Source organism: Plectropomus leopardus, chromosome 14 (genome assembly GCF_008729295.1).
Source record: "Plectropomus leopardus isolate mb chromosome 14, YSFRI_Pleo_2.0, whole genome shotgun sequence".
In the NCBI taxonomy this organism is placed as follows: domain Eukaryota; kingdom Metazoa; phylum Chordata; class Actinopteri; order Perciformes; family Serranidae; genus Plectropomus; species Plectropomus leopardus.
Genome location: NC_056476.1, coordinates 10,471,261 through 10,497,907, shown reverse-complemented (window position 1 = coordinate 10,497,907; position 26,647 = coordinate 10,471,261). Strand labels below are relative to the sequence as shown.

At 39.7% G+C, this 26,647-nt stretch overlaps 2 protein-coding genes across 4 annotated transcripts in view; one reads left to right on the top strand and one right to left on the bottom strand.

The window, feature by feature from the left end:
- The first annotated feature begins 200 nt into the window (after positions 1-200).
- Positions 201-6,420, top strand: LOC121953589 (ankyrin repeat domain-containing protein 34B). The gene is made up of 4 exons (XM_042500754.1): positions 201-413; positions 923-1,105; positions 1,954-2,170; positions 5,603-6,420. Exons 1-4 carry the CDS (start codon positions 201-203, stop codon positions 6,418-6,420), a joined length of 1,431 nt encoding a protein of 476 aa, XP_042356688.1.
- Positions 6,421-9,627: 3,207 nt separating this feature from the next.
- The window catches only part of zgc:110158 (uncharacterized protein LOC553590 homolog), a 48,871-nt gene continuing 31,851 nt past the window's right edge, over positions 9,628-26,647 (bottom strand). Inside the window, exons 5-18 of one of the 3 annotated variants that reach the window (XM_042500418.1) lie at positions 26,161-26,250; positions 20,727-20,810; positions 19,536-19,595; positions 19,353-19,419; positions 17,526-17,590; positions 16,750-16,811; positions 16,188-16,233; positions 15,454-15,489; positions 15,280-15,334; positions 13,981-14,051; positions 13,504-13,582; positions 13,362-13,390; positions 12,605-12,706; positions 9,628-10,160 (exon numbers count right to left, since the gene is read on the bottom strand). In XM_042500418.1, coding sequence (XP_042356352.1) covers positions 10,131-10,160; positions 12,605-12,706; positions 13,362-13,390; positions 13,504-13,582; positions 13,981-14,051; positions 15,280-15,334; positions 15,454-15,489; positions 16,188-16,233; positions 16,750-16,811; positions 17,526-17,590; positions 19,353-19,419; positions 19,536-19,595; positions 20,727-20,810; positions 26,161-26,250 — 876 coding nt within the window. In that variant the 3' untranslated portion in view covers positions 9,628-10,130. The remainder of the gene's footprint in view (positions 10,161-12,604; positions 12,707-13,361; positions 13,391-13,503; positions 13,583-13,980; positions 14,052-15,279; positions 15,335-15,453; positions 15,490-16,187; positions 16,234-16,749; positions 16,812-17,525; positions 17,591-19,352; positions 19,420-19,535; positions 19,596-20,726; positions 20,811-26,160; positions 26,251-26,647) is intronic. The other 2 variants (XM_042500419.1, XM_042500420.1) reach the window with 2 other exon arrangements.

The following is a 26,647-nucleotide window of genomic DNA, read 5'->3' as shown; positions in this document are numbered from 1 at the left end:
TTGATTTGTGTTTTTTTAAAAACACTGATGAAAGGATATTATCAGGAGAATATGGTTATTATTATTGCCCTTTAAATAAAATTGTAGCAGGTAAAATATGCCCAGAGCAGACAGAAAAGCTGTTTTGCTGCTGAACTTTGTAACATAGTGAATTTTTGTGAGTAAAAAATATAGTCTGACCTTCCTTTGCCCTCCAGGCCATGGGGGACCCTCTGTCAGACTGCAGCCCCCTCATCAGCGCAGCCGTCTCCTGTAAGCTCCGTCTTGTCCGCCTGCTGGTGGAAGGTGGGGCTCAGATCAACGGGCGCAACCCGAAAGGAGAGACGCCTCTCCTGGCTGCCTGTAAGGCTCTGAGAGGGGAGCCTGCTGGGCCTGAGACGGAGAAACTCCTCACCTACCTGCTGCAAAACAAGGTCAGTCTGCAGTGAGTAATATTTCCCATTTCAACTCAGAATTCATGTGCTTAAATGCAATCTACAGAAGGCAAGTTTTCACAGAAGTTCAGCAGAATATTGATTCAGATGTATTTCTAATGCATAATAAATGTGTACCCGCAGTAAGAGAAGTATATGGTACTTTTAATGCATAGTAAACAGTTTCCTCAAATCTGCTTGTGTCCTCTATCTACCGACCAAAGTGGTTTTGGAGCTGTGGAACACAACAGAGTGTACTCTGAAGCAAGATCATTATTGATTACATGGAGGATTGGGCGTTTGAAAGTTCTCACTTGAGAGCCTGAACAAAAAAGAAACTATGCCAGATCAGATCTCATGGAAATGTGAGATAAAATCATAAGCAATTTACATGCACTTTTAATAAAGTTAAGTTCTGATACTCTGACAAACAAAACACTGTGTAATTCTTCAGGCTTCTTGGGATACCAACCTCTTGAATTTTCATCCTCTAACTCTGCATCAATCAGGCCGATCCAAACGCACAGGACCGGGCTGGACGCACTGCTCTGATGTATGCCTGCATGGAGCGAGCAGGAGCTCAGGTGGCGTCCACCTTGCTGGCTGGAGGGGCCGACCCCAGCATGGAGGACTACTCTGGAGCCTCAGCACTGGTGTACGCCATCAATGCACAGCACCAGCCCATGCTGAAGGTCAGTACATGAGATGGAGAGAAAAGAAAGACAGCGCTGAAAAGGCTGTGGTAAGCATCCAAAATAACAAAGTTGCAAAAATATTTAAAACTCAATTTAGCAGTAGTAGAGGAAGTACTAAGATTCTATAATTACAAATAACACAGACCCATGTAAAAATACACCACTACAAGCTAAAGTCCTGCATTCAACACCTTATAACATTTAAAAAGTATATATAACAATTACAGGGATTAATAACTTATGCACTGATTTGTTAATGTTTAAAGGATGTGGTATGTCAGTCATTTTAATGGGTTTCAATGGGGGCATTTTTGTCTTTAAGGGTCTGACAGAGTGTTTTTTGCTGAACAGTATATTATAGACTTATTATGGGAGCTGGGGTTGAACTTCCGAAATTTAAAAAAAATACTCACACCCTTAACACATCCAAAATTATTAATAAATTAAAAGTTAAAAAAGCTTAAAATGTTCCTTGTTTAAAATGCATCATAGCTTATAAATTGATCACAGGCTTTGTAGGTCAAATCCTAATTTAAACAGGAATTAGTATCGTTTCTGTTAAGTAAATGTAGTAGAAATGTTGTGGAGGAGCATGAAATGCAAATACTCAACTAAAGTATAAGTACCTCAAATTTCAAACTTTTTAAGTGGATGGTTTTTGTGTCCCGCCATGTTTCAAAAGTTTTTCCTCCCTGCAGACACGAAAGAAACAATTAACTTTTAAATGATTGTCATGAAAAACAGTTCAAATATATCGGTACTGAATATCACACAAAAAAACCTCAGTATTTGGCTTCTTCAAACTCCAAATCCGTTCAATACCTCAGCAGCTCTGTGTACTTCAGGTGTTGATGGACGCCTGCCGGGCCAGGGGTCGTGACATCATCATCATCGCCACAGAGATGGGTTTGAACGGAGGGTCAGTGACCAGACGTTACCTGAATGTCCCTCCGTCTCCTGACACCTCGCCGGTGTCCTGCATGTCCCCGTCTGACATTGTCATCAAGACGGGCTCACCCAGCTCACCTGAGGGAGAAAACATCTTCAACTTCAGAGGGATGAGTGAGTAACGCTGATTAAAATGAATTATAGATTAATAAACATATTATTGTTGTGCATGATTTAGTGCAGTTACAGAAACACTTTACACCCCCCCCGAAAGAGTTTGAAACTTACTTGTGAAATACTTCCGGTAATAAATCACAGTGAACATAATTTTATTTATGTGCAAGTCACATAATCTTTGGCAATGCCAGTGAAAGCACATGCTTTGACAAAAATAAAAGCACACATGATGTTCCCTGTGGATGATTACCCATTTCTATTGATTCGTTAAATGTCAAACTGTACTCAAATTAATTAAAACACAAGATACCAGGGAAGTTAGAGAGGAACATTTAGGGAAAAACTGAAAAACCTTGAATGTCTGAAATCATCACTGGTATGTGCAATCTGTAGTAAATGTGCTAAAACATGAAAAACCACAGAAAAAAAAACATAGATGATAAGTTCTTAAAGTGCTAAGAAACAGAATACATCTACAGTTACATCAAAGGAATACTTCCCCGTTTGTACATCAACTTGAATGAAGATAACTTTCTTGCATGCATGAAAAGTATACATACTGTATATAATATTTAGAGATTTTATATCATTTTAATTTATCTCATCATATTTGTATTTTCATCTTTATAATTGTATTTATCAGTAACGTTCTTGCTTTTTTCTCTTATCTTATCTTAACCTACCTTATCTCATCTTATATTATCTTATCTTATCTTATGCCTCCGTTGGACAAAGAATCCAAAAATGAAGAGAATTTGGGCCACATTAGACAACAGCAAACTATATCAAAACATAAATTTACAAACTTTCACAAACATCGTGCAGTATAATGTAAGTCTCATTTATCCAATCGTATGCTCAGGACTTCTGAAACACATACATTTTTTGCAAAAGCAATACTGTTTCGAACACAGGGCAGGTGCGCTACTTGTCCTGCATGAGACTGTTTATACAAAGTGCTTTAAAAAGTGAGATTTTAGTGAAAATACATGTGTTTGGGGAAGTACTGAGCATACCACTGGATAAATGAAAGGTGGATTATACTGCATGAATTTTGTGAGAGTTCAACATAACACAAGTGATTTAAATACAAATGATCATTTTGGTGGTGAAGTATTCCTTTAAAATGGGCAACTGAAAAGTTCCTTAGTTATTTAACTAAGGAACTTTTCATTTCAGCAGAATGGCTCTTTAATTGCACAATAATTGTGCAAAACATGGGGAAATGGTTGAGTAATCCTCATCATTTATATCATGTAGACAAACTGGCTCTGTTTATTATTATGCAAGTTGTCTGGCTTTGCACCTTGATGTTGGGTTGAGTCCCATCAACAGCACTCAGTATGCAGACACGGTGCCCCTCCTTGATACAGCACAGCTGTGTTTAACAAAGGCAAGTCTAGACAGATGAGAACAAATTCCTGGTGGTTGAAATCATTAGCCAAGTGCTCATTCCTGACGAGACAAGATGAAAATGTGTTGTCAGGGTGAGGTGAAGCTAACTCTGCTGGTCCATTACAATGAAAGAAGCCACATTTCTCCCTCGACATAAGAACCGACACTTCATTCATACCAAAAAACCTAAGGAGAGTGGCTTTAAATAAAATACGATTTTGGTGGTAGAGGAAAGAAGTGAGGATGAAGACTGGGAAACATCTGGCTATTTAAGATGGATCACGTAACAAAGTGTGCACAAGAAATGTGTGTGTTTTAGCCCAATTAGATATGGTTGTATCGGTCATTCCACCACTTTGGTTCAGCCTGAAATATCTCAGCAACAATTGGATTAATTACAATGAAATTTTATACAGACATTCATGTCTCAGAGGATGACTCATCAGGAATTTGGAAATCTGACTTTTTTCCCCATACTACCACTTAAACGCAGTGGTGAACATTTGTGGCTTTGTGTAAAGGATGTGGCAATAATGGAATAAAACCAGCGTTCCCATTTAGCAAAATCATCATACTGTAGTTTATTGCTGTGTTGAAATAGAGTCGCATCTACTGTGTTCACAAGAAGAGGCCATATGAACACCACCCCGATGTGATATTCACGACTTCGTAAGTGAAAATTCGAGTTCACAAGTTAATGCACACAATTTCGCACATCATAAACGCGAGCTTAAGACTTCCATTCAAATGCAGCATTTTTCTGACGTCTTCCTATAACTGTTTCCCCATCATCCACAGCTCCTCCGCTTCCTTTGTAGCGTGCATTGTATTGTAGGAGAATAGTGTACAATACATCAACAACAAGCTCAAAAATCAATGTCTTATTTTTAGAAATAATGACTGTTTAAAGTTTTTGTTTTTGCAGTTTTCCAGTGTGAGTACATTTAATGCTCCTACATAAACTTGATTAGAATAAGTATGCATTACTAAATCACTTTTATTTATATTGCCCCATATTACAAATTTGTCTGAAGAAGATTTATTATTATCTGTACACATTAAAGCCCTTTAATGGGGAGCTAGAATTAGATTTTTTTAAATAATAATAATACTAATAATAATACTAATACTAATACTAAATATACTACTAATAATTTTTTGATAAAAATGTAATGTCCTATTGGACATTTCTGTAAAATTTTGTGATAATTGACATATGAATTCTTGAATTATGGTGAAAAACATGTTTCTTGAGGTCACTGTGACCTTGACCTTGGACCACCGAATTCTAATCAATTCATTCTTGAGCTCGAGTGGATGTTTGTGCCAAACTTAAAGAAATTCCCTTAAGGGGTTCTTGGGATACTGCATTGAACATTGTGCCATATTTTTAAAAAATCCAGAGCTGTGAGGTCACAGTGACCTCGGCCTTTGACTTTTGAACACCAAAATCAGGCAATTCTTGGGTCCAAAAAGATGTTTTTGTTAATTTGAAGAAATTCCCTTGGGGTATTCTTTAGACATAAAGAAGAATGAGATGGATGAGGTCACAGTGACTTTGATCTTTGACCTATGACCACAAAAATCTTAATAGGTCATCGATGAGTCTAAGTGGGTGTTTGTGCCAAAGTTGAAGAAATTCACTCAAGGAGTTCTTAAGATATCATGTTCAAAAGAATGGGACAAATGGACGGACAGACAACCTGAAAACATAATGCCTCCGGCCTCCGCATAAAAAAATGGTAGAAATGAGGACCGATATTTAAAAAAAAAAAAAAAATGCAAAATAAGACACAGTTCAGGGCGCTAGAGCAGGTGCCCCATGCACAAAGGCAATGTCCTTACCGCAGCGGCCATGCGTTCACTTCCAGCTAGTAGCCCTTTGCTGCATGTCGTCCCCTCTCTCTCCGCCTCTGTCCTGTCATATAAAGGTAAAAATGCCAGAAAAATGATTTATTTAAAAAAAAGAAGACACAGTTCTTGTCAACTACTTCCACGTTTTCACTCACTGTGTGTCTTCTTCACCTCCATCAGGTAAAAGAGGAAGCAGCAGCAGCAGACATCCCTCCTGCGAGCTGAGTCCGTTGAGCCAGTGTAGCTCTCCTCCGCCCAGACAGAGAGTTTTATCTGAACCCTGGCTGGCCATTCACAACCTGGCCTGTCTGAACCAGGCTTACTCCGAGGGCATGACGGAGAGGAGCCTGCAGGAGGACAGAGACAGAGAGGATTCAAGCAGGGAGACGGGAGGGAGGGGAGATGAGGACTCAAGTTTTCATCAGTCCAGGATAGAAGAGAGGAAAAAGAGCGAGGTTCAAAGGAGGGATGACAGAGTTGGAGGAAAGAATTACAACAGCTACCGTGAGGATTTTCTTCCGAGGCTTTCTCAGTCGGTTCTCTCCCTCACAGAGATGAGCTTGTCTCAGGGGACAGCGAGCAGACTGGTCCCTCAGAGGTGTCTGACTCCTGGAGCTTCCTTGATTGAAAAGCTTCCTTCCTGTCAGTCTCCTCAATCCCAACGCAGAAACACCCTCCCCTCCGTCATGGTGGTTCCTCCTCTGCTTCACCTCCCTCCGTTAGTCGACCAGTCAGACTTCCACCTCCAGGTCCCAATGCAGGTGTCCACCTCGAAAAGCAGGAGCATGGTGTTTCTGCCTCACCCACCCAGCTCTCCTCCACCCTCCTCTTCATCCAGAGCATCTGTGCGACCGGCGTTACTCCCTCGGCTGCAGCTCGCCTCCTCCGTCACCTCCCTGGTTGCTCCTCCTGCTTCCTGCTGCAGCGAGAGGAGCAGGAGGTCACTGCGACGCCACTCAGTACAGCTTGAGCAGATCAGAGGGGGAGAAACAATTTAGGCCTTCATCCCTTCATAGTGAGGCTTTCTGACAAGAGAAAACATTAAGTTATGTTGGTAAACTGTAAATTGTTCAAAAGTAAAGAGCTTCACCATTACAACTGTTTCAATCATTTCTATTCATTACAAATGACCTTCTACAATTCAGCCAACTTAAAATTTTCAGGTAGCCAGAACAACTTTTTTTACGTTAAAAACAAATAGTTTATTATTACAGTGCTGTGAAAACAACTGCTTGTTTGGTATCAGAAGTGCAACATGAACCAGTAAAATATACATTTTGTTACATATCTGAAGGCCCTCACTCACCTTTGCTTCCTGTGTGGTGGGGTTAGCTGGCTTTCATTGCCCGGATGTAAAACTCACTGGCACGTCCATATTTACAAGGCATTTCATAACTTGCTTCCTACTTGCCATTTGACCCATCTTAAAAATGACGGATCATGACCTTGACCTTTGACCACCACTTGTGCCAAATTAAAGGAATCCCCTAAAGGTTTTCTTGAAATATTGCGTTCACAAGTATGAGTAAGATAAAGTCACATGGACCTTGACCTTTGACCTATGACCACCAGAATCTAAGCAGCTCATTGTTGAGTCCAAGTGAATGTTTGTCTCCGATATTGAGAAATTTACACGAGGCATTCTTGAGATATAGCGTTCATAACGGATGGACATACAGTCGTACAACCCGAAAACATAATGCCTCTGACCTCGGCTATCACCGGCGCAGGAACTAAAAAAACTGAACACTGAGTGACAGTAAATCACAAGAGTTTAAGTCAAGTAAAAGAAGTGCATGTTCATGGCAAAAGGAGTGAAGTCATTTTATTTGTTTTTAATATGTATCTACAACAAGGGGGACACAGGCAAAAACGACTGACAACTTGATGAAAATTAAAACAAAACCAAAAAAAATTACATTTATTATCAATGCAGTTTTCCCACCTTTTTTTCCAATAAGCAACATTTTTTTTGTCTAAAGAAACTTTACAATATAAAGAAACATACGAAGAAGGAACCTCTCATTTTACTACACGAGACATTTAGGATCTGAAACTACCCTAACATGAGATACAAAGCAACTCCCCAAGGACAGACTGCCTCATATTCAATACTGCTTTGTCATCAAGAGGAAAAAAAAATGAGGAACTGAACAGAAAAATCTTTACTCCCCTCAAAAAAATTTCCTCTCTTAACCCTCCCTACCCCTGAATGTTACAGTATTATACATCAGCACAATAGAAATACAGAAATGATCAACGTTGTGACGGCTTTACTTACAGGACAGAAAGATAGAGAGAAGTTCGACTGCATTTTATACAACAGTATTTCAAAGTACAGGGGACAAACGCCTGTTCCCGCACTCTCTCTACCTCTTCTTAGCAATAAGCACAAATCTTTTTTCTCTTTACTTTCCAAAAACATTTCTCCCCACCCCATTTTTAAATAGATTAAAAAAAATTCCTTCATAGTAAACTCTGGTCCCTGGTGTGTCGGATTGAGAGCCAGTGTCCTGTGTGCCCTGCTTTCAGTTTGTGTCGAGAGGGTAGTTAAATGTGTCGGAGGCAGACGAGACGTGGAGTTTTATTATGAAAAACTTGCCTCTTTTTTTGCTCTGTTCTTGCAAATTCCCTGTCAAACACAGTGAAAAATACGCCTGTTTTGTGGCTTTTTTTTAATTTTTTTTTTTTTCTGGCCACCTTGCTCAAAAATTCCCCAAAGAACAGAGGCAGCGGATGGAGGCTTCTGGACAAGAGTTTAAAGATCTGTCGAGGAAATGTGTGTGACAATGAGTTAGCTGAAAACTCACTACAAAACTGTCCTCCCTCGTCCTCATCTTAGATCCCTTGACGCCACAGCGAAGCGCCACGTCTGTGTGTGATGAGGTGAAATAGCGTAATAGTCTATAGCAGCTCCAGTTTCTATTTCTCGTCATCAAAGACACACCACCTCTGAAACACACAGTTGCCCCGAATCGTTTCTGAATCAACTGTTGTGATTTTTTGAAAATATCAAAACATGTCAATGATATCAAAATGCATTTTACAGTATTTACAAAAAAATTGAAATCAAAAGATGGGAGAGAGTTGTACAAAAAAAATCAGACGGGGGGAGGGGGTTGCGAGTGTGTGTCGATGCTGGCCCGTTGGAAAGGTGAGGGGGGGGTGGGGGTGATTTTCTTCAAGGTGAGCAAAGGGAGGGAGGCCACTCGTCACAGTCAACAGAGCCTTTCCCCTTCCTGCTTCGCTCTGATCCGATCAGCGGAGAGTCCTTTCAGGGGGCGCCTGCGACTGCGAGCTAAACTGTGTAAAAGCAAAGTCCCATAAAGCACAGACGTACATCACAGTGTGTTGAGGACTCATCAGCAAACGAAAACAATCCGAGTGTTCACGACAGTTCAGCAGAGACGATGACGCAGTGTTGGAGTGAACTAAGTGGGCAGCATTAGTGGAAGCAGCATGAATGGGGTGGGGGGTCCTCGGAGAGAGGGGCTCGAATGACGGACATGAGGAGACGTTGCTGACTGGATCTGAATATTTACACAGTTGCTACTAGTTCTGCATTAACAAAAAAAAAAAACCCAAAAAACAAACAGGGATAACACTTTTAAAAAAGTAACATAAGACAAATTTAAAGTACATAAATAAATAGAGCTGTGCATTTCACTGCATGGAAGCTACTAAAAACAGGAGCCGCTTCTTGTGGTTATTGAACAAAGAGTTAAAATGTTTAGCTAAAACTCTGAAAGTTTAAAAATAAAAGGGCCAATCAGTACCGCAATGGATAAGTCTTACCTGCAGGGGGCAGTGTGCTCGCACGGAGCCACATGCTACACAAACAATTTCTAAATTTGTGTGCACACGCACTGTCTTCATCATATTAATGTGCCCTTAAAACAACAGAAAATCTTAAAATGATCATAGCAATATCATTAATAACAATAATACAATAATAAAAATAGCAATGATACAATACATACACAAAAAAATGGAAAAAAAAAAAAAAAAAGAAAAAGTTCACTGATCATCACAACACCTCTGTTAAAAAATGTACACACAAAGAGAACAATGTGGGGGGGGGGGGGGGGCGAAGGGGTCATAACGCCTGACCCGCAACTGAATCCGTCGGGCGACAAAAAATAAAAAGTCCAGGTTGAGAAGCTTCCAGGCAGCGGCGAAAAAGACCCGAGGCTGCATCCTCCTCCTCACGAGAGGGCTGTTTTATCCAGTCTCCTCTCTCCCTCTTTCTCTCTGTTTGTCCTCCTTCCCTCGCTCATTGTCTAGAACCTGACAGGAAGCCAGGGAGGCCGGGGCCGGAGTCAGAGAGGAGGCTCTTCCTGTTGCTCTGTGACTGCTTCCTGTTCAAACCGGCCGCCATCTTGCATGCTCCGGGAGGGCCCGTCTTAATATGAGTCCCAGCATGCTCGAGGGCCGTCCCTGAAGGCTGTGTGGCCGTAGAGTTCCCAAGTGAGAAGACGGGGAAAAGGGGACGGAAGGGGGATCCCGTATGTGTGTGTGTGTGTGTGTGTGTGTGTGTGTGTGTGTGTGTGTGTGTGAGGGGGCGGGTCAGAGGGTGTGTGTGAGGAAGGGAGGTGGTCCAATCCCAGATGGAGTAAGGATTGAATTGAAGAAAAAAAAATCAGGTGCAGGGGTACAAAAATAGGAGGGAGGAAATAAAGAAAAATACAAAAAAAAGGAAAAAATAAAATCACACACTCATCGTCATGTTGGGTGAATACTGAAAAGAGAGAGAGGGAAGGGGGAGGAGGGCACAGATGAGTGGATATGTCACTGACCACATGAAAACACCAGAGGGCGCTCACACCCAGACCTGCAAAGCTCGAGGAGGCACAGACTTCATGCTCCTGCTCGGCTCTAAAACACCTGATTCAAGCAATAGACACCTCAAAATTCAGCTATTTTTTTGATGATCAGCGCTGGGGATTAGACTGAAAAACTTTCTGGTAAAGATGAAGTGAGCACAGAGCATCAGACGTCCAACCACATATTTACATTTCAAAATTTGTCAGTTTTAGACTGGTTTCATCGGATAGATGGTGTACAGCTGGTTTGTCTAAGGATGCACCAACCCGACTCTTTCACTCCTGACACGATTCCTGGGCTTCGATTATCCGCCGATACCAAGCCGTATGCAACACCAGAGGATCAATAAGCTAACAGTTCTGCTGTCTGTATTGGAGATTTTACAAAAGCATATTTCTTGTTTATTGAGGTTACATAATGATGTGTTTTTACTGTTTTTATCTCACTAACTCCGATTGTAATTTGCAATAATTCTAATTTTTTTATATACATATCTCAAAGTTAATTCTGTTCTTAATTTTTTCTTTTCTCCTAAAACCCCCCAAAAAGAACCGGTAAGAGTACCATTAAGCCGTTATATATATATATATATATATATTTTAACCTAAAACTGTTAGTATAAGGGCTGCTTTTAAATTTTAAGTTGACTGAATGTAAGAGGACAAGTTGAGATCATTTTGTAGCAATTCAACTTAAGGCAGCCCAGACAGTAACTTATTTTAGGTTAAAACATTTTTTTTTTTTTTTACAGGGCTGACATTATACTGCTTTCTTAACTTTGTAAAACAAAATGTGACAAATACATAAATAATTATATATATATTATTATTAAGTGTAAACCTTTTAAATGCAGTGACAAACTGGTCAAAACTTTAACAGAAATTTAAATTCCAGCATGAAACAAAACGTACATAATCAAACACAGATACTGAATTTCAAAGACTGGCTTCATTGTCATGATACACGATCCAGCTTTGAGTCAATATCGGCCCTATATCATTATCAGACTGGTGCAATCTTAGCTTAAACTCTATTGATTCAAGATGAATAAACTTGAGTTTATTTCCAAAAGTAGGGAGTTAATATGGTATCACTTTGGTGGCTCTAAACAGCTCTTATTTTGAAATAATTCCAATGATTCCCAGCCCTCCTGCTGATCAGTTGAATCAGGTTATTTGAGCTCGGCTATACTTCCAGCCTGTGCACCCTGTAGCTTTCCAGGCCGAGGGCAAGAGAACGTCACAATCTTACATAATCTTCCACCTGTTGTGCACAGAAAACTTCTGCAACTACTTCCTACTTAAAGCTGAAAAAAATCTCCTTACATACGACAAATAACTTGTGTTTATCGACTGATCACTGATATAGAGGGTATACAAATGAATTTCTAAATGATTAGAGAGCGGCTACAATGCAAGCAGAACATCAGATATTATTTACAGTTCCTTATTATTTGCCCTGTTTTTGTTATTATTCTGTAGACAGAACATGCTGCTGTGCAGTGCAGGAACAGCGTAGCATGTTTTGCATTTCAAATTCATTTTACAGTGCTGTGTCCCACGTAATACTAAACTACTACAGGTCTTCACAGGCCTGCTTGGTTTCTTATGTGACACGGAAATTGAGTTGAGTCATGTCAAAATGATATTCTGCCTAATTGGGTCCAGCTGGGCTCTGTTCTTTGTGCCAGTGTGTGTGTAATACCTGACCGGATCTGAGTAGACTTGTGATCAGCTCTGATCATGTGGTGCATCATAATTTTCAGAGCAATAAAAGGTGTTTTCTTGTTGCATGAGTGCGAGCTGTGAGCTGCAGGAAAAATGTCACCTATTGCTGTTCTTCTCGACTGTGGGTGATGCTGTTATTAGTGGTCTCTTGCTCTTTTTTGGGCCTGTTCGAACAAAATTTTGGAACAGAGTTTTTTATTCATGGGTCTATTCGGCCAGGCAGATTGTCCTCAGATCAACTCAGTCCTCTGCTTTTTTTTTTTTTTTTGCCTTATTGGGTTTGGGCTAGGTTTTCCATAAGTTGGGGATTAATAATATACAACATCTAAGATCAGATTTCACAATGTTATTTTTTTTAACCAGGGCCTGCTAACAGGGAGTGTCAGTTGAAAAGTAACACTGCCAACACTCTGCTCAAATTACATGACATGTTAGACTAACCGATGCAGCTACAAAAAAATAAAATACATTTAGGGACAAGACACAAACTTTACCAGAATAGTCAATAGTCTCCGATCAAAATCAAACAATCAGGTGAACCCTCTGCTTGCATTCATCCACTGTTGTTTATGTCATGAAGTCAAGGATAACCGTTAAGGGTCGTGAGATGTCGTTCACTCGCTTTACTTACACTTTCGCTTTGGAATGGGTTCAAGAAGTTCCCGCCCATTTCGCCGTCATCTCTCGGCGTACCAGGAGGGTTGTTCATGCCCCCCATGTTATTAGGGGAGCTCTGGAGGAAAAGAGGGCGAAAAAAATGCGTTTTAAAGGGTTTGTCCAGATTTAAGTTACATAATATTTAGAGTTCGGATTTTGCTGCTGCCCGAGTCCGCAGCAGTTCATTTGGGGTTCCCACACATTTCATGGATAAAATTCAAAAACTTTTCATGGATCTGTTACATTAAATTTTAAGATATATGGCATGAACAGAACTATATAATATACTTTAGTCCAGTTGGTTATGATTGTGAGGATGAAACAGGAATGATTTCCAATCTCTAATAGCTGGTTACATCTGTTACATTACATGGAAGTTTCTTTAACAATTGTTATTTAATAATTAATTTCATCTCACACAACAAAAATTTCCTTAACTTCATGAGATATTTCAAGTATTTTTACTAATTTCATGACTTTTTTCAATGAGACCATGAAATTCCATGACTATTCCAGGTTTTCCATGACCGTGGGAACCCTGTTCATTACTTAGTTTCCAAACTTGGGGCGTGCTGACAGCCATCTACAGCAGGTAGTACACAGACTATGGATGAGTACCTCATATAACCTTACTTTAAAAGACCCAAACTATCCTCATAAAGTGCAGAAAGTATAAAGATTTGAAATACAACAAACTCAGCAAGTTCATTAAAAATGTGATATACACTCACCTTTGGCAACCCGTCCATATCCCCAGACCCTGAGGAGGTGGAAGAAATAGTTCAATTGTTTTTCAAGGTAAGCTTGTTTCAAAAAAAAGCGCTGTTTTACACAGATCAGTGATTCCTGAAGCCGCCCTGTGTTTCAACCCACCTAGTGATCCGTTCATGTGGTGTGGCTCCATGGCTCCCATGGCTCCCATTGGCCCATCAGGCCCAGGTCCCATCGGGAACTGGCAGATAAGATGTAGAGGAAGGCTTTTAAACGACTGTAACGATACTTTTCATGTTTGACCTCTGTGGTCTCTTCAGCTCGGAGGTGAAGTCGAGATTATTTAATTTATTCTTCCTGGTTCGTTTCCAGTCGATTCTTATTGAGCTCAGCGCGGCGGCGTTATGTTTCTCTAATGCTGAGTTGTACTGGTGCCCAGTGATGTGGTTATAAACCCCATTTGAGCTGAATTCATTTTTGTGGGCAAGGTTGTGTAATTTTAATCGTTACAACGACATCCATAATTTTTAACCGAGAAATCAATCTTCACTGTGTGAAACAAGTCTGGAAAGTTAAACCTTAAAAACAACATTACGGAGATTTTTTTTTAAATTACTAAGTGAACTGAATCTGACTCACGTTGGGTCTGTTGCCTCCCGGTCCGATAGGATTCATCATCGTATAGATGTTTTCACTGGAGTTGGTCGAATCTGAGGAAAAAGCAAAAACTTTAGTTACATAATATCTGAGACATGCTGTCAATCACTAATAACAAATACGTCATCAAATAAATCAACTGCTGAAATGAGCAGGGTTCCCCCATTTTGTTACTGATTCATTTTTGAAACTTTAAGATCGAGCGTACAGCTTTAAGCTTCAACTTTACTACCTTGTTAAACATTTCTGCCGCCAACTATCTGCATATATCCACAGACCAGACTAGCACTGACAGAAACTTCACAAAATGTTATTTATTTCTCGTCAAACAATCGTCCGGTTATGGACAGGTCTGAGGGCTCATTTATGCTCAACGTTACATACGGAGACAGAGCCCTCTGTCCGTACTCTGCCTTCATTAGTTACGTATTTGTGTGCGTTTTCTGAAAGCTTAAGGATACGGACAAAATGGAGCAGTACCACCAGAGATCATGGGGGCAGTGGAGTGCAGTTCAAAGAGGAGGAGACAATGAAGAGATATTATTAATGACAGAACAGACTGAATCAGTTATATATAATTTATAGTGATATATAGTGAAATCATTGAGAAGAATTCTCAGTCCACATGTTGGGATGTATATAATGGCTGCACAGACTACCACGGTCTACAACGCTGCCTCCATTTAAAGGTACATTATTACAACCGCCTCCACCTTCACTTTGCTGTTGTGATTCTGCCCACTGGTGCCTCTATTGGCTGCATCTGTGCCGTTATAAAGGACGCGTGAAGGTTTACAACATTTGATAAAGAAAGATCTAATTTCTTAGAAAAAAGGAGCATAAATGAGAATTTAAACTGTTTTGCGACATCGCTAAACCTAAGCGTCCGCAATACTGTGGCCTCGGCAAGACATGATGTCGGTCTGGTCCGTGTGTGTCACGTGATATTAATGACATTTACACAGTCACTCAGCAGTTAAATAGTAATACAGGGAGCATACTTTGCATGATGTGAGGCATGTTTTGGGATTTTTATGGAAGTATTTTCAGCAATGCATTTTTCAAAAGAGTCTGCTACTTCAAAACCATTTCCAGGCCTGGAAAATAGTTTTTAGAGTTAACTTTTCCAAGAATTTAATGACCGTGGGAACCCTGAATGAAAAATAAACAGTGTTTGGTAGGTGAGGGGACACATTCATGCTTGTTTAGTGAGGAAAAAATGGGAGAGAAGTCTATTTCTGAGACAAGTGTTAGTGCTGGGGACGTAGTTAGGTGACGCACCACCTGGGCTGGGCATGATGGGAGTTCCAGGTGGACCTCCTCCTCCTGGAGGACCCTGGGGAGACAGCCGATGATAGAGATTAAAATTACATTCACAACATGAAATGTCAGTATAATTATACTGTGACTGAATGCAGGAGAGCTGCTCAGTATTTTGAACTATTTTGAACTCACGACATAGTTTCCTGGAGATGAGGAGGAGTAGGCTATCTGCAGGGGGGAGAAGAAACAGACAATCAGATCTGACGGTCAGAGGACACTGAATATGAATCTATACAGGGTGGACAAAATAAGAGGAACGCCTTACAATCTAATACAAAAGTCCTGCAATAAAAACTTTTGTGAAGTTAAGAAATGTTCAGACTGTAGCAAAGGGGTTTGTTTTAACTCTTAAGTCATTTTTTAATGCCATAATTTGTACTTTAGATATACATTTAAAGGAACAGTTCACCCCAAAATCAAAAGTACATATTTTTTCTTCTTACCTTTATTGCTTTTTATAGCTCTAGATTGTTTTGGTGTGAGCTGCTGAGTGTTGGAGATATCGGCTGTAGAGATGTCTGCCTTCTCTCCTACACAATGGAGCTAGATGGCACTCGGTTTATGGTGCTCAAAGTGCCAAAAAATACTTTTGAAAAAACTCAACAGCATTGTCTCTACTCAGATATCAGGACAGAAAACAGTTCCTACATGAAACTGCTCACAACAAGGTCCGTATTTTTGATTTTGGGGTGAACTGTCTCTTTAAATGTCCTCCGGTGAAACTGCTTTGGAAAACCAAAGCTGAAACTCATAAGCATAACGTTTGTATTTTTCTGGGCTGTTACACAACACTGAAGGTCATTTCCTCTTTCTTTGCCCAACACCTTTATGTGGCCGTGTGTGAAGGTCAAGGCTTTCTGACTCACAGAGTTAGCATTAGGTCCTGGCCAAGGCCCTCTTCCTCCGGGACCCCTGAGGCACAAACAAACAAAAAGAAAGGAACCGAGGAAGAGAAGAACAAAGGAAAGAAAGAAAACGATGAAGAGGGGAACACAATAATGGTGCAAAGAGAAAAGAAACATAAATAACTTGTACACGATTCAAAAACAGAAAAGACCCTCTGAACCCAACAACCAGTGGGTTTGAAAGGCATGTTTTTTTTTAAAAAATTGCCAAATTGATACCATTCATCATAGCCAGAAACTATAAAATTATTGTTGGATTTTGAGATTTCTGAAGGATCACATGAGGTGCAACAAACACTTTAATCAGCATACATAACCAAGTCTAATATTAAAATAGTGATATTTCATCAAAATGACTTTCATATGTCTCAAAAACAAATTTAAGCCAAAAGTGAACCTGCAGTTTGCAAACTACAGGCTGTTTTCACTGGCAGACTGAAGAAGACAAAATCAGCTGTAGGTAGAGGCTTAAATGTTCAGTATGTGCAGCATTATATTTCACCAGAAGCATGATTTAACTTACATGTTCATGCCTGGCATGGGGCCGCCCATGGAGTTGGGAGGAGGCCTCATACCTCCATAATTCTGTAAGACAAATAGTTAAAAACAAAAACACTGTAAGAACATTCAATGAGAAAGTTTAACTGATTCTCAATAATCTCCTTGTTTCTCTAAATATTACTGATTGTGACTCTTGAACTGTGTTGGATTTGGCCTTTTGTGCAACATTTTCTAGTTTCACACATACATCACTGGACAGAGCAGCTGTGATCTCTTCAAACAAACGAGAAACAAGCCTGGACTGTTGTGATGACTGTACAGAAGGAACTACAAATCAAGAAATGATACAGCTTTAGCCTTAAAGAGCAATCACACCTCCATAGACAGTGATATATAATTCATAAGAATATAACAACGTATTCAATGCCATAGCTATTGCTAATGCTATACTTGTATAGAGTATAATATACTACATGGTTCAACACAATCCTCCTGCCTTTTGCACCCACCACATTACACATATGTGAATATACATACGGCATATGTATGTATATACATTATGTCTCATATTTTTTCTAATGTCTTATTATTCAGTTCTATGCATATATACATATAACGTATTTACGATTCCTGTGCGTCTAGCGCACATCGCAGAATTGACAATAAAGTTAACTTCGACTTTGATAACAGTTCTGTTACAATAACAAAACTAAACAGTGACAAAAACACACCTGCAGATGTGTGTGAAGCCTCATTCAGTCATAAATCAGTGTGTGTGTGGTTTCAGGTTCGTCTTACCTGTGGGCCCATGGCCATTCCTCGAGGAGGGTTCATTCTCATAGGTCCACCCATGTTGGGATGTCCTGCAAGAACAGACCCGCAGTGTTCATTTTGTTAATAAAAACTATGATTAAATATGTTTTTTTTTTTCTAATACCAACACAAGATGATGAAGAGGCAATGCTATCATCCCTAAAAACTATGCTGAAAACATTTTAGCTGCGCCTTTCAGCTGTCTGTCTTGCTAGTCTTAATTTTCATTTTCTTTCATCTCTATTTCTATTTTATTCTTACTTATTTAATTAATCTAAATTAATGAGTCTTATTTTTATTGGCCAACTGTTGGTCTTTATTATTATTATTATTATTATTATTATTATTAATGGTTTTAATCTCTTATTAATTTTTTACTGATCAGTTGTTGATCTAAATAAGTTCATTTTCTTCTACTTCTTCAGTACTCAACTCAACAGTACTCAACTTCTGTTGTAGTCGACGTGTTGTGCTGCACATTGTGTTTCCACCTGGAGCTACATGTGCTATATAAAGTTTTGTTTTGCTTTGCTTTGCTTAATTTACTTAAAGCTAAAAATGACAACAACAAGACTTGGGAGAAAGAAAAAATGCGATATATGGGCTCATATCTGATGTGTTCCTTAAATTGACACCATCAGACCATAAGACCGGAAACTTTCTTCACAGCTGCACTCTCAATCATTCCATTGTGTTTTTCATCGGGTAATAAAAAAAAAATCTAATGTGAAAGAAGTTGGTTTTGGCTTTACTAGATCAGACAAGACTAAAATGCCCACATTTTTAGTTAACAAATTTGACTAAAACATTAGTTTTGGTTTAAGACTTAAGTTAAAACCAAACAGGCAAAATAAACACCACACCAGAGTCACACCCTGACTGCAGCGCACTGCACATAACACACGAGTCTTCGTGTAAATCCACATATGGCTCCTTTACTTAAAATCAGGAATTAAGACGTGCTGCAGACAATGCTTCATCCTAATCCCATTAGTTGTATCCCGCTGGCCCCTAAAGCTGTAATCTGCAGCTTAAATCACCGTGGACCCCTCACTGAGCCAGACACACCCACAAACATTCAGTCCACGCAGGAAAAAAGGACTGAATTTGTAGAAAAACTAACAGATAAAAAAAAGTTGGTTAGGAGTTTAGTCCTGAAATGACCTGTTCATCTGCTGAGTTATCGGCTGTGAAAAAAATTAGCAATAATTTCTTATTCATTTTAAGTTATGTGTCAAACTATTTGTGCAATATGAGAATTTGCAGCTTTTCTTTTTTCTTATCATTTTCACTTTTTTATTGCTGCCACAAACACAAAACTTGCGGCGGGCTTTTATCCTTTTTCAGGGTTTCTGAAGGATTCATATTAAAATAAATACATTGTTAGCACACAGCAGGGCTCCATGTCCACTTATTTATTACACCGAGCCGGTGACGATTCGAGCGCAATCATTTGAACAGTCACGTTACAAGAATTAAAACAAAATTTGGAGAACTGCCAGCCGCTTATGTGAGGAGGAGGAGGAATAATCATGCCTAGATTTATTTAGCAAGTGCTTGAATATTCTGATATTTCTATAGCTTGAGTAGCATTACTGTCAGTACTCTCCTTTTTGGAACAAACCGAAATCAGTTTCAATGTTAAGTTGAGTTGAGTTGAGTTGAAAAATGAATGGAAAGATTCATCAATAATGAAAATTGTCATTAGTTAAAGCTGTAGTAGAGTATTCATCTCACATAGACACACCATCTGCTAACATATTTTAAAATAAGGAACCCCCTTTAGATCTTCAGCTATGCGAGCCGTCGTACCTTGAGGTCTTGTCGGGTCCAAACTGTTTGGCAGGAGAGGCTGAGAACCAGGGATTCCCCCCGGAGGCTGAGGAAAGACCAGATATGGAAACTGATTAAAATACTGACTCACTTTCACACTTTACAACACAGATACTGACTGAAAAAAAAGTTACAAAGGAAGAAAAGAAACAGCTCAAGAACCTGATTTGGCATTCGGAGTGCGGGGCGCGGTCCACCTGGATACCGTGGTGACATGAAAGGCTGCAAAGAGAAATAAAGGAAATAAAGGGGGAAAAAAGGGGGTTGAGGGTGGGAAATGTGGGGGAAAGAGGGACACAGAAAACGACATTTTCATTATTGATTAATCCGAGAGCACTCAGACAGGAGGAGCAGTGAGAACACACAGATGGACACAGTGTGGTTGGAGAATGGAGGATGACACTGAGAGATCATCAACACACCCGCTTAGAAACACAAAAAAATACACTTAACCGAGTCTGTTTTTAATGTCTTTAACAATGCCTGCTTTCATTCACACTCAGGGCTCGGATTTGTGTGTGAGCTCACACAGCTCCCTGCACACACCGCCGGCTCTCACTGTGGTGTAAGCTGATTCGGCCTGTGGTCTGCATGCGTAGTTAGAGACACCTCAGGCCAACAACACCATCCAAAAGCCTTAGAGGAAGCATGTCCACACTCTCTCGCACACAAGACGGAAACCAGAAACCACAAGAATGAAGAGCCGGGCTGCCGCGGTTAATGGGCAAAGGCTAGCTTTACCTCCACTGTGGTGAATCTGTAGCTACTGTTCTGGAGAAGTGTTGAATCACCCGCTGACTGAGAATTCAAGTTTATTACAATACACTGAATGCGTTCTTCTCTAGTTAGAAGCTTGAATAACTCAAAACTCTATGTGTATGAGTACATATATATGTGACGTGTCCATAGTGCCTGTCCCCTGTTTTATTTATAAGGTGCAAGAACAAGTAGGCAGAGCAGAGGGGATTGTGCCGTGTGCGTTTGTGCATGTGTGTTAAGAGCCGAGGAGCAGATGAGTGTGCAACCCCCCACAAGCTGCTCCGGGGGAGGGGCAAGGAGTGAATTATTCATCCCGCACAGGGACAGCCGATTCTGGGTCTTGAAGAGGAGCGGGCCCTTGCTGCCTCTGGATGCTCGGCTTTCATTGAGGTGGGACCGCAGGGGCCGACATCTACGAGGAGTTAGCCAGAACAAAACTAGAGCTAACGGGGCTCGAGGGCAGGAGAGGAAGAGGAGGTGTGCGAGTAGTGAATGGAAAGAAAAAGAGCTTGTGTGTGGGTGAGGGGGTGGGAGGGGGGATTTGGAGGGAATGAAAGAGAGAGGGGTGTTTGAGAGAAAGAGTTTGCGTCTTACCTGGCCGTGGGGTCCCATCATGGGGTTGCTGGGGTTGTGTGGGGGGGGCTGTGCGTGGGGGGACTGCTGAGAGCCGGGTGGTCCCTTTAAGAAAGAAGAGCGATATCAGAGAGGGGAGGGCCCAAAAGTGGGCTTTACACCTGGAGGAATTGCCCGATTAAAATCATAAGAAAGAGAAGGACGAGAGGAGGGGGAGTCAGCGGGGAGTCTTTAGGTTGAGGAGGAAAAAGAGGAGCAAGAAGATGGATAAAGCTCTTTCAAATCTGCAGTTAGATTATGTACTCCTTAAAGCGAAACTTGAGTATTTTATTGAACCTGGACACTATCAACCCAATGTTTTTGTACGTAAGTGACTAATGAAGACAAGTGTTTTTGCAATTGGTTGAGGATTGAGAGACAGCTCTGCAGCTGGCACCGGCAAAAAAGGCTGCAATGTAACCTCTCTGGGCAATGTGCACACTGTCGATTTTTGTCCACTTCAAGTACTAAAAATAATCATAAACTTTATTTGTACAGCACCTTTCATACAGGAAATGCAGCCCAATGTGCTTTACAACAAGTGCTTTGCATGAAAAAACATAGAGGACATAAGGAAATAATAAATCCTGCATGCAAAAATAAGATAAGATCAGAATATAATACATAGAAAATATCTTCACATGGATAAAACCCACTTAATAATACTGGTAAACGTAAATAAATTTTAAAAAAGGATAGAAATAGAAGGCACAGAATGCATAACATATGATGGAAACAAAATGAGATCATATTTAAAAAAAATAAAGCCAAAAATTGAGTGTAGAAAGCATGAAATTAAAGAAAATACAACATATTAAAGAGGTGCAGCAGTGCGGTCTGTTCGTTATTGTGTGTAACCAGGTCTTGATAAAGAGAAGTTTGTTCTAAACGGTTGCAGACTTCTTTACATTGTGGATATCAGCAAACAATCAGTATGATACTGAAAATATTTTAGTGGTACCCTGGTAGCTCACCATATAGAGAGCGTACCATTAAGACAGAGTCCTCACTGCAGCGGCTTAGGTTTGACTCCAGGCCTTTTGCGGCTGGTCCCCCTTTCTCTCTGCCATTTCATATTTCTTTCTGTCCCTTCTGTACTTCAACACACTCTTCCCGGCACAACTTTTACCAACTCTCCCTGTTTCCGCTGTTGTCGTCCTGCAACAACTCATCTCTTACGAGATTTCAGAAGAAGACTTCTCCTTGGGAAAGACTTGGTTACAAACAATAACAAACAGACCAGAACAAGCAAAAGGTAATGAAAAAAAACCCACTAAATTCTTAGCAGGGATCATTTTCATGATGGTTTAGGGCACTTATAATAACAATATGAGCCTATCAGTGGCAAAAACAAGCACTTCAAGTGGATGTAAATTAGAGCTGTGAATTGGCAAGAATCTAGAAATGCAATACTCATCACAATACAGAAGTTACAGTTTACTATATTGCGATACTTTTTGCAAGGTGATGTATTGCAATTCCATTATAATCTAATTTCAGGAAAACTTAAACAGTGTAAAGAAATCATCACCATATGCATAAAAGGGGTTTTAGAAGAAAGTTTACTTTTTTGCATAAAAAATGTGATGCAGTCAGAATAGTGGGATCTGCATTAGTCTACATAACTATCTGTGTAACATCCAACATCATAGCACTACTTTGTGTGCAATCTGAGCAAAGGAAGTAGACAAAAAAGGGCTTGCAGAAACCTTTTTAAAAACAATTTAAAATTAAGTGTTTTTTCAAGAATAAATACAGTCTCACTAAATATGCTACTGAAATTCTCAAGTGTATCGATATTTTCAGTAACCCCTAAAGTAATATTGCTGGTGCGAGCAGACCCCAAGTGCTGGCTGCAGTGCTGTCACTCATTACCGGTGCAAATTCAAAAATTAGTCACTTAAGAGACAAAAACATGGGACGATAGGGTCCAGACTAAAAAATATTCAAGTTCCCCTTTAAAAAAACAACAACATAGAATTAAAAGCCAAAGCCCAACACGAAAACAGCTCCAATTTTTTCTTTGAGTCCAAACAAGCCAACAGAAATTAGCATTAAGCACAATTTAATTTGCTGGACCGCTTTAACATGTGACGCTGCGAGGAAAGACGAACCCTCGGCACAGAGGACTATGTGTATTTTTCCTCTCCACCACATGGGGGCAGTGTTGCCAAAGGCTCAGCGTAACAGGACAGGAAGCAGCAGGACAGGCACTAGTGGCAACTTTGAACCACAAACATGATAACTGACAAAAACAAGTTTTTTTTCCTGCTGATTGTGAGCCTGCTTCAATACGACCTCGAATCAATGAAAGCAACCCCCCAGTTTCTCGGACACACTGCTGTGTTATTGCTGACTTTTCACCCCGAGACAAGAGGTTAACAACCCCTAATAAATAGCTCATTATGCAACAGTCTCTTTTCCGCTCTTATCAGGGCCAGTGCCTTCATCTCCTCTTTTTGAACTGTTGCTCGGACAAAACAAAACATTGGAAGACATAGCTTTGGGCTCTGGAAACTGTCATGGGAATTTACTGTTTTCTGATATTACAAAAAAAAAATAAAAATAAAGAAAGTATAATCAGGATAATTGATACTGAAAATAGACACCGCAGCCCATATAAAAAGTCAGTGATTTTTCAATGCTTTTTGCTAATTACATGTTAAATATATGCATCAAAAAAACAAAGCATATTCCTTGTAAGTGAAAACCTACTTGGCAATATTTTCATATAAGATATTTATGCATAAAAAGAAAAACATCTATGCTAAAATAACCTTGCGTAGGCCTTCACAGTCACCTCAAATTCAGCCAATTTATTGGTAGATTTTTTTAAAGAGTATTTTCTTCAAAATTCTTGCAAGCAGCCTTTTTTGGTTAACAAAAAAAAAGTTTTACATAACAGCTTGTTTGTATTTCGTTTGTATCGGGGATAAAAAAGGTACTGTGTAGACCAGAAACTTGGTTTAACCCTTTGAAACCTGGAGCAACATCCTTTTTCTTGTGCTGCTTTCACCTTTACACCTTTAACAGCTTTAACAAGTGTTTAAACCTTTGAACTCCGAGTTAATTGGTTCGATTATTCTAAAAAAATAACATGGGAAAAAGAGCAACTTGGAAGGAAATGTTTCACATATTGCAAGAAGTTAGTAGATTTAGAAAACTTTTTTTTTTAAAAGCTAGGGACAAAATGACAAAAGATAGGGTAAAGTATATTTATAATTATCATTACTACATTTTGAAAACTATATGAAAAGGTTTTTCTTTCGCTTTTCAGGATCATTTCCTTTGTTTACTTTCTTCTTTCGTTCTTTTACTTTAATTTTGTTTTTGTTTTTTTTTTTAAAACAAATTTTCTGGTAATTTTCTTGTACTAATGTCTTGCTAATTTTGGGTCATTTCTACTTTCACTGCTCATTGCCTTCCTTCCCATGTTTTATAAAGAAATCAAGCCAATTTTCTCAGGTTTCAGAGGGTTGAGAACAGGACTGGGACTGAAAACATTTCACAACATCGGCCCTAACTATGAGCATGAACCATATTTGCAGCAAACAACCAAAGCTTTCCATTACAATAAGGTCCCTGGAACACACACACACACACACACACACACACACACACACACACACACACACACACACACACACACACACACACACACACACACACACACACACACACAGTTTGTGCCTGTATGTGTTTGTATATATATCTGTGCGTGTCTCATTCTCTTCGCTCTTCAGACAGCCATCTCCCACACTAAAACCTTTCCCTTCACAGAGCCAAGACAGGTCAGAGACAGACGGAGACGGAGATGGGAGGAGTGTAAGAGAGGATGAATACGGGATGGTTGAATCACCAATCGGTCGAACAACAGCAGCCGGCGAGAGCGAGCCGCAGATGAATGAACGGAGTGAGCGTCAGAGGGTCTGACTGGGTGTAAATATTGAGAAAATGTGGGGGAAAAAAAAGGAGAAAAAAAGGGTGGGGAATTTGGAACTGTGGTGTCATCTAATCAAACTCGATTATTGATTTTAGAGTAAAGGACTTTATTACTGGACCTTGAAGGATGCTAAATTTTATCGGCCGATATTGATACATGAGCATTATCAAAATCAGGTGGCAAGTTGATATTATTTTTGTTTTACATAAATATAAAACAAGAACAGTTTGTAACAAAGATTGAATATAACAGTTGAACAATAAACTTTTTATATATACAGTTATACCAATTATATAACATATTGTCACAGCCCTGTGAAACACCAAATGCCACAAATTTGGTGATTTTACCATTTTTTTCCAGACAAACTGTGGTTTTTGAGAATATTTGATCTTTTTAACATAAATAAAACATTTAGAAAATCCAGTGAATTAGCTGAAAAATATTTTGTCACAAACCTGAAAAGTTTTATTGGTGCAGTTTTAGGAATGTGCCAATATCGCTTACTGGGTATTTGTGAAAATGGGGCTGATTTTAATGTGTGACTACACAGGCACGACTATGTTGTGCGTCAGCCAGTATATATTATGACCCCGGAAAGAGCAGCTGTTGCCTTGGTAACAACTACTGGTACATTGATCTAAACAAACAAACAATTAAGATTTCTTTTACTAGAGATTTAATTCTTGTTCACATTTTGACAAAGCTGTTGTTGCATTTAAAGAAAAGTACAATTTAATTTAATTTCCTGTTAATTTTCAACATTTTTTTTAAACCAGTTTGCTGGTGCATGATTTCTTATTTCAATAATAACAATAATTTTGCTGATCTGAATCTGTTAAACTATTACTTACATTGCGTTTTACAAAAAAAAATGTTTATGTAAAGTCTGCTGTTGTCTTATACGTAAAAGAATGACCCCATTTGCTTCCATATAGTGAGGTGTACTGCTTAAATCAACTTTGGTATCAGGTATCGCTATCAGTATTGGCTGATATCCAAAAGTCCAGGTATCAAATTGGGACTGAAAATATTGCACTGGTGCATCTCTAAGCAGTTTCTGCCCAGTGTGTAAACATAAATGCCAAAACCAGTATATGTTAAATGACCTAATACTGATCAATAACATCAGCCTGTTGATATCACTCTGGCTCTATTTACTGGTCTGAAATTTTCAGCCTTTGCTTTTAGAGGGAAGCTTTTTTACAGGAAAAACTGACAGAAAATTACTAAAATTTGAATTATTTTTGTGTTTTAATTATAGCGCAGAGGTCACCTGTAGGGGGACAGGTTCTTCAAATATTCTGTGTTTTCTCCTTGTGCTGGGGAACTCTAAGAAAATACAAACCCTGTCTAAACTGAACTTGATGTATTTTGGAGGTTCAGGTGGATGAATGGTAGAAAGACAGACGTGTGTGTTACTGGAGGTGATGGAGGAGTACACAGGACAGTGGCAGAGGGGTTAAATCATACCTGAAAGAAGCCTGGGGGCATGGGACCGCCTGGCATGGCGTCGTTCGGGGGCATGTTGCCCATCACAGGGCTTGGCGCTGCCGCTGCGCTCTGAAAACACACAAACGTGGTGATTAGATGTTTTCTGTTAAGTGTCACTGTTTGTCTCTCTAACAGCTTGACAGTATTATTTATCTACATGATGCACTGGCCACCAAATTACTAAAGGGGGCAGTGTCTGCACCTGCAATCACAGCACACTCCTGCCCCCCCCCCCCCCTCCCCCCCCCCACCATCTAAAGTTTAATGGTTAATTCAGAAAAGTGTCCTCTATTAAAACCTTTAAACTGTCGCCTCATCTCTGTGACAGAAAGAAAGGAGAAGCTCATCTCCTTCTGTGAACTATGAGAAAAGTTTCAAGGACAAATCCCACCAAAATGTTGTTTATGTGCTCTAGAAGAGTCTCTTAGAAAAACATTCAAGTTTCAGAAACAGAAAACCAGCAACA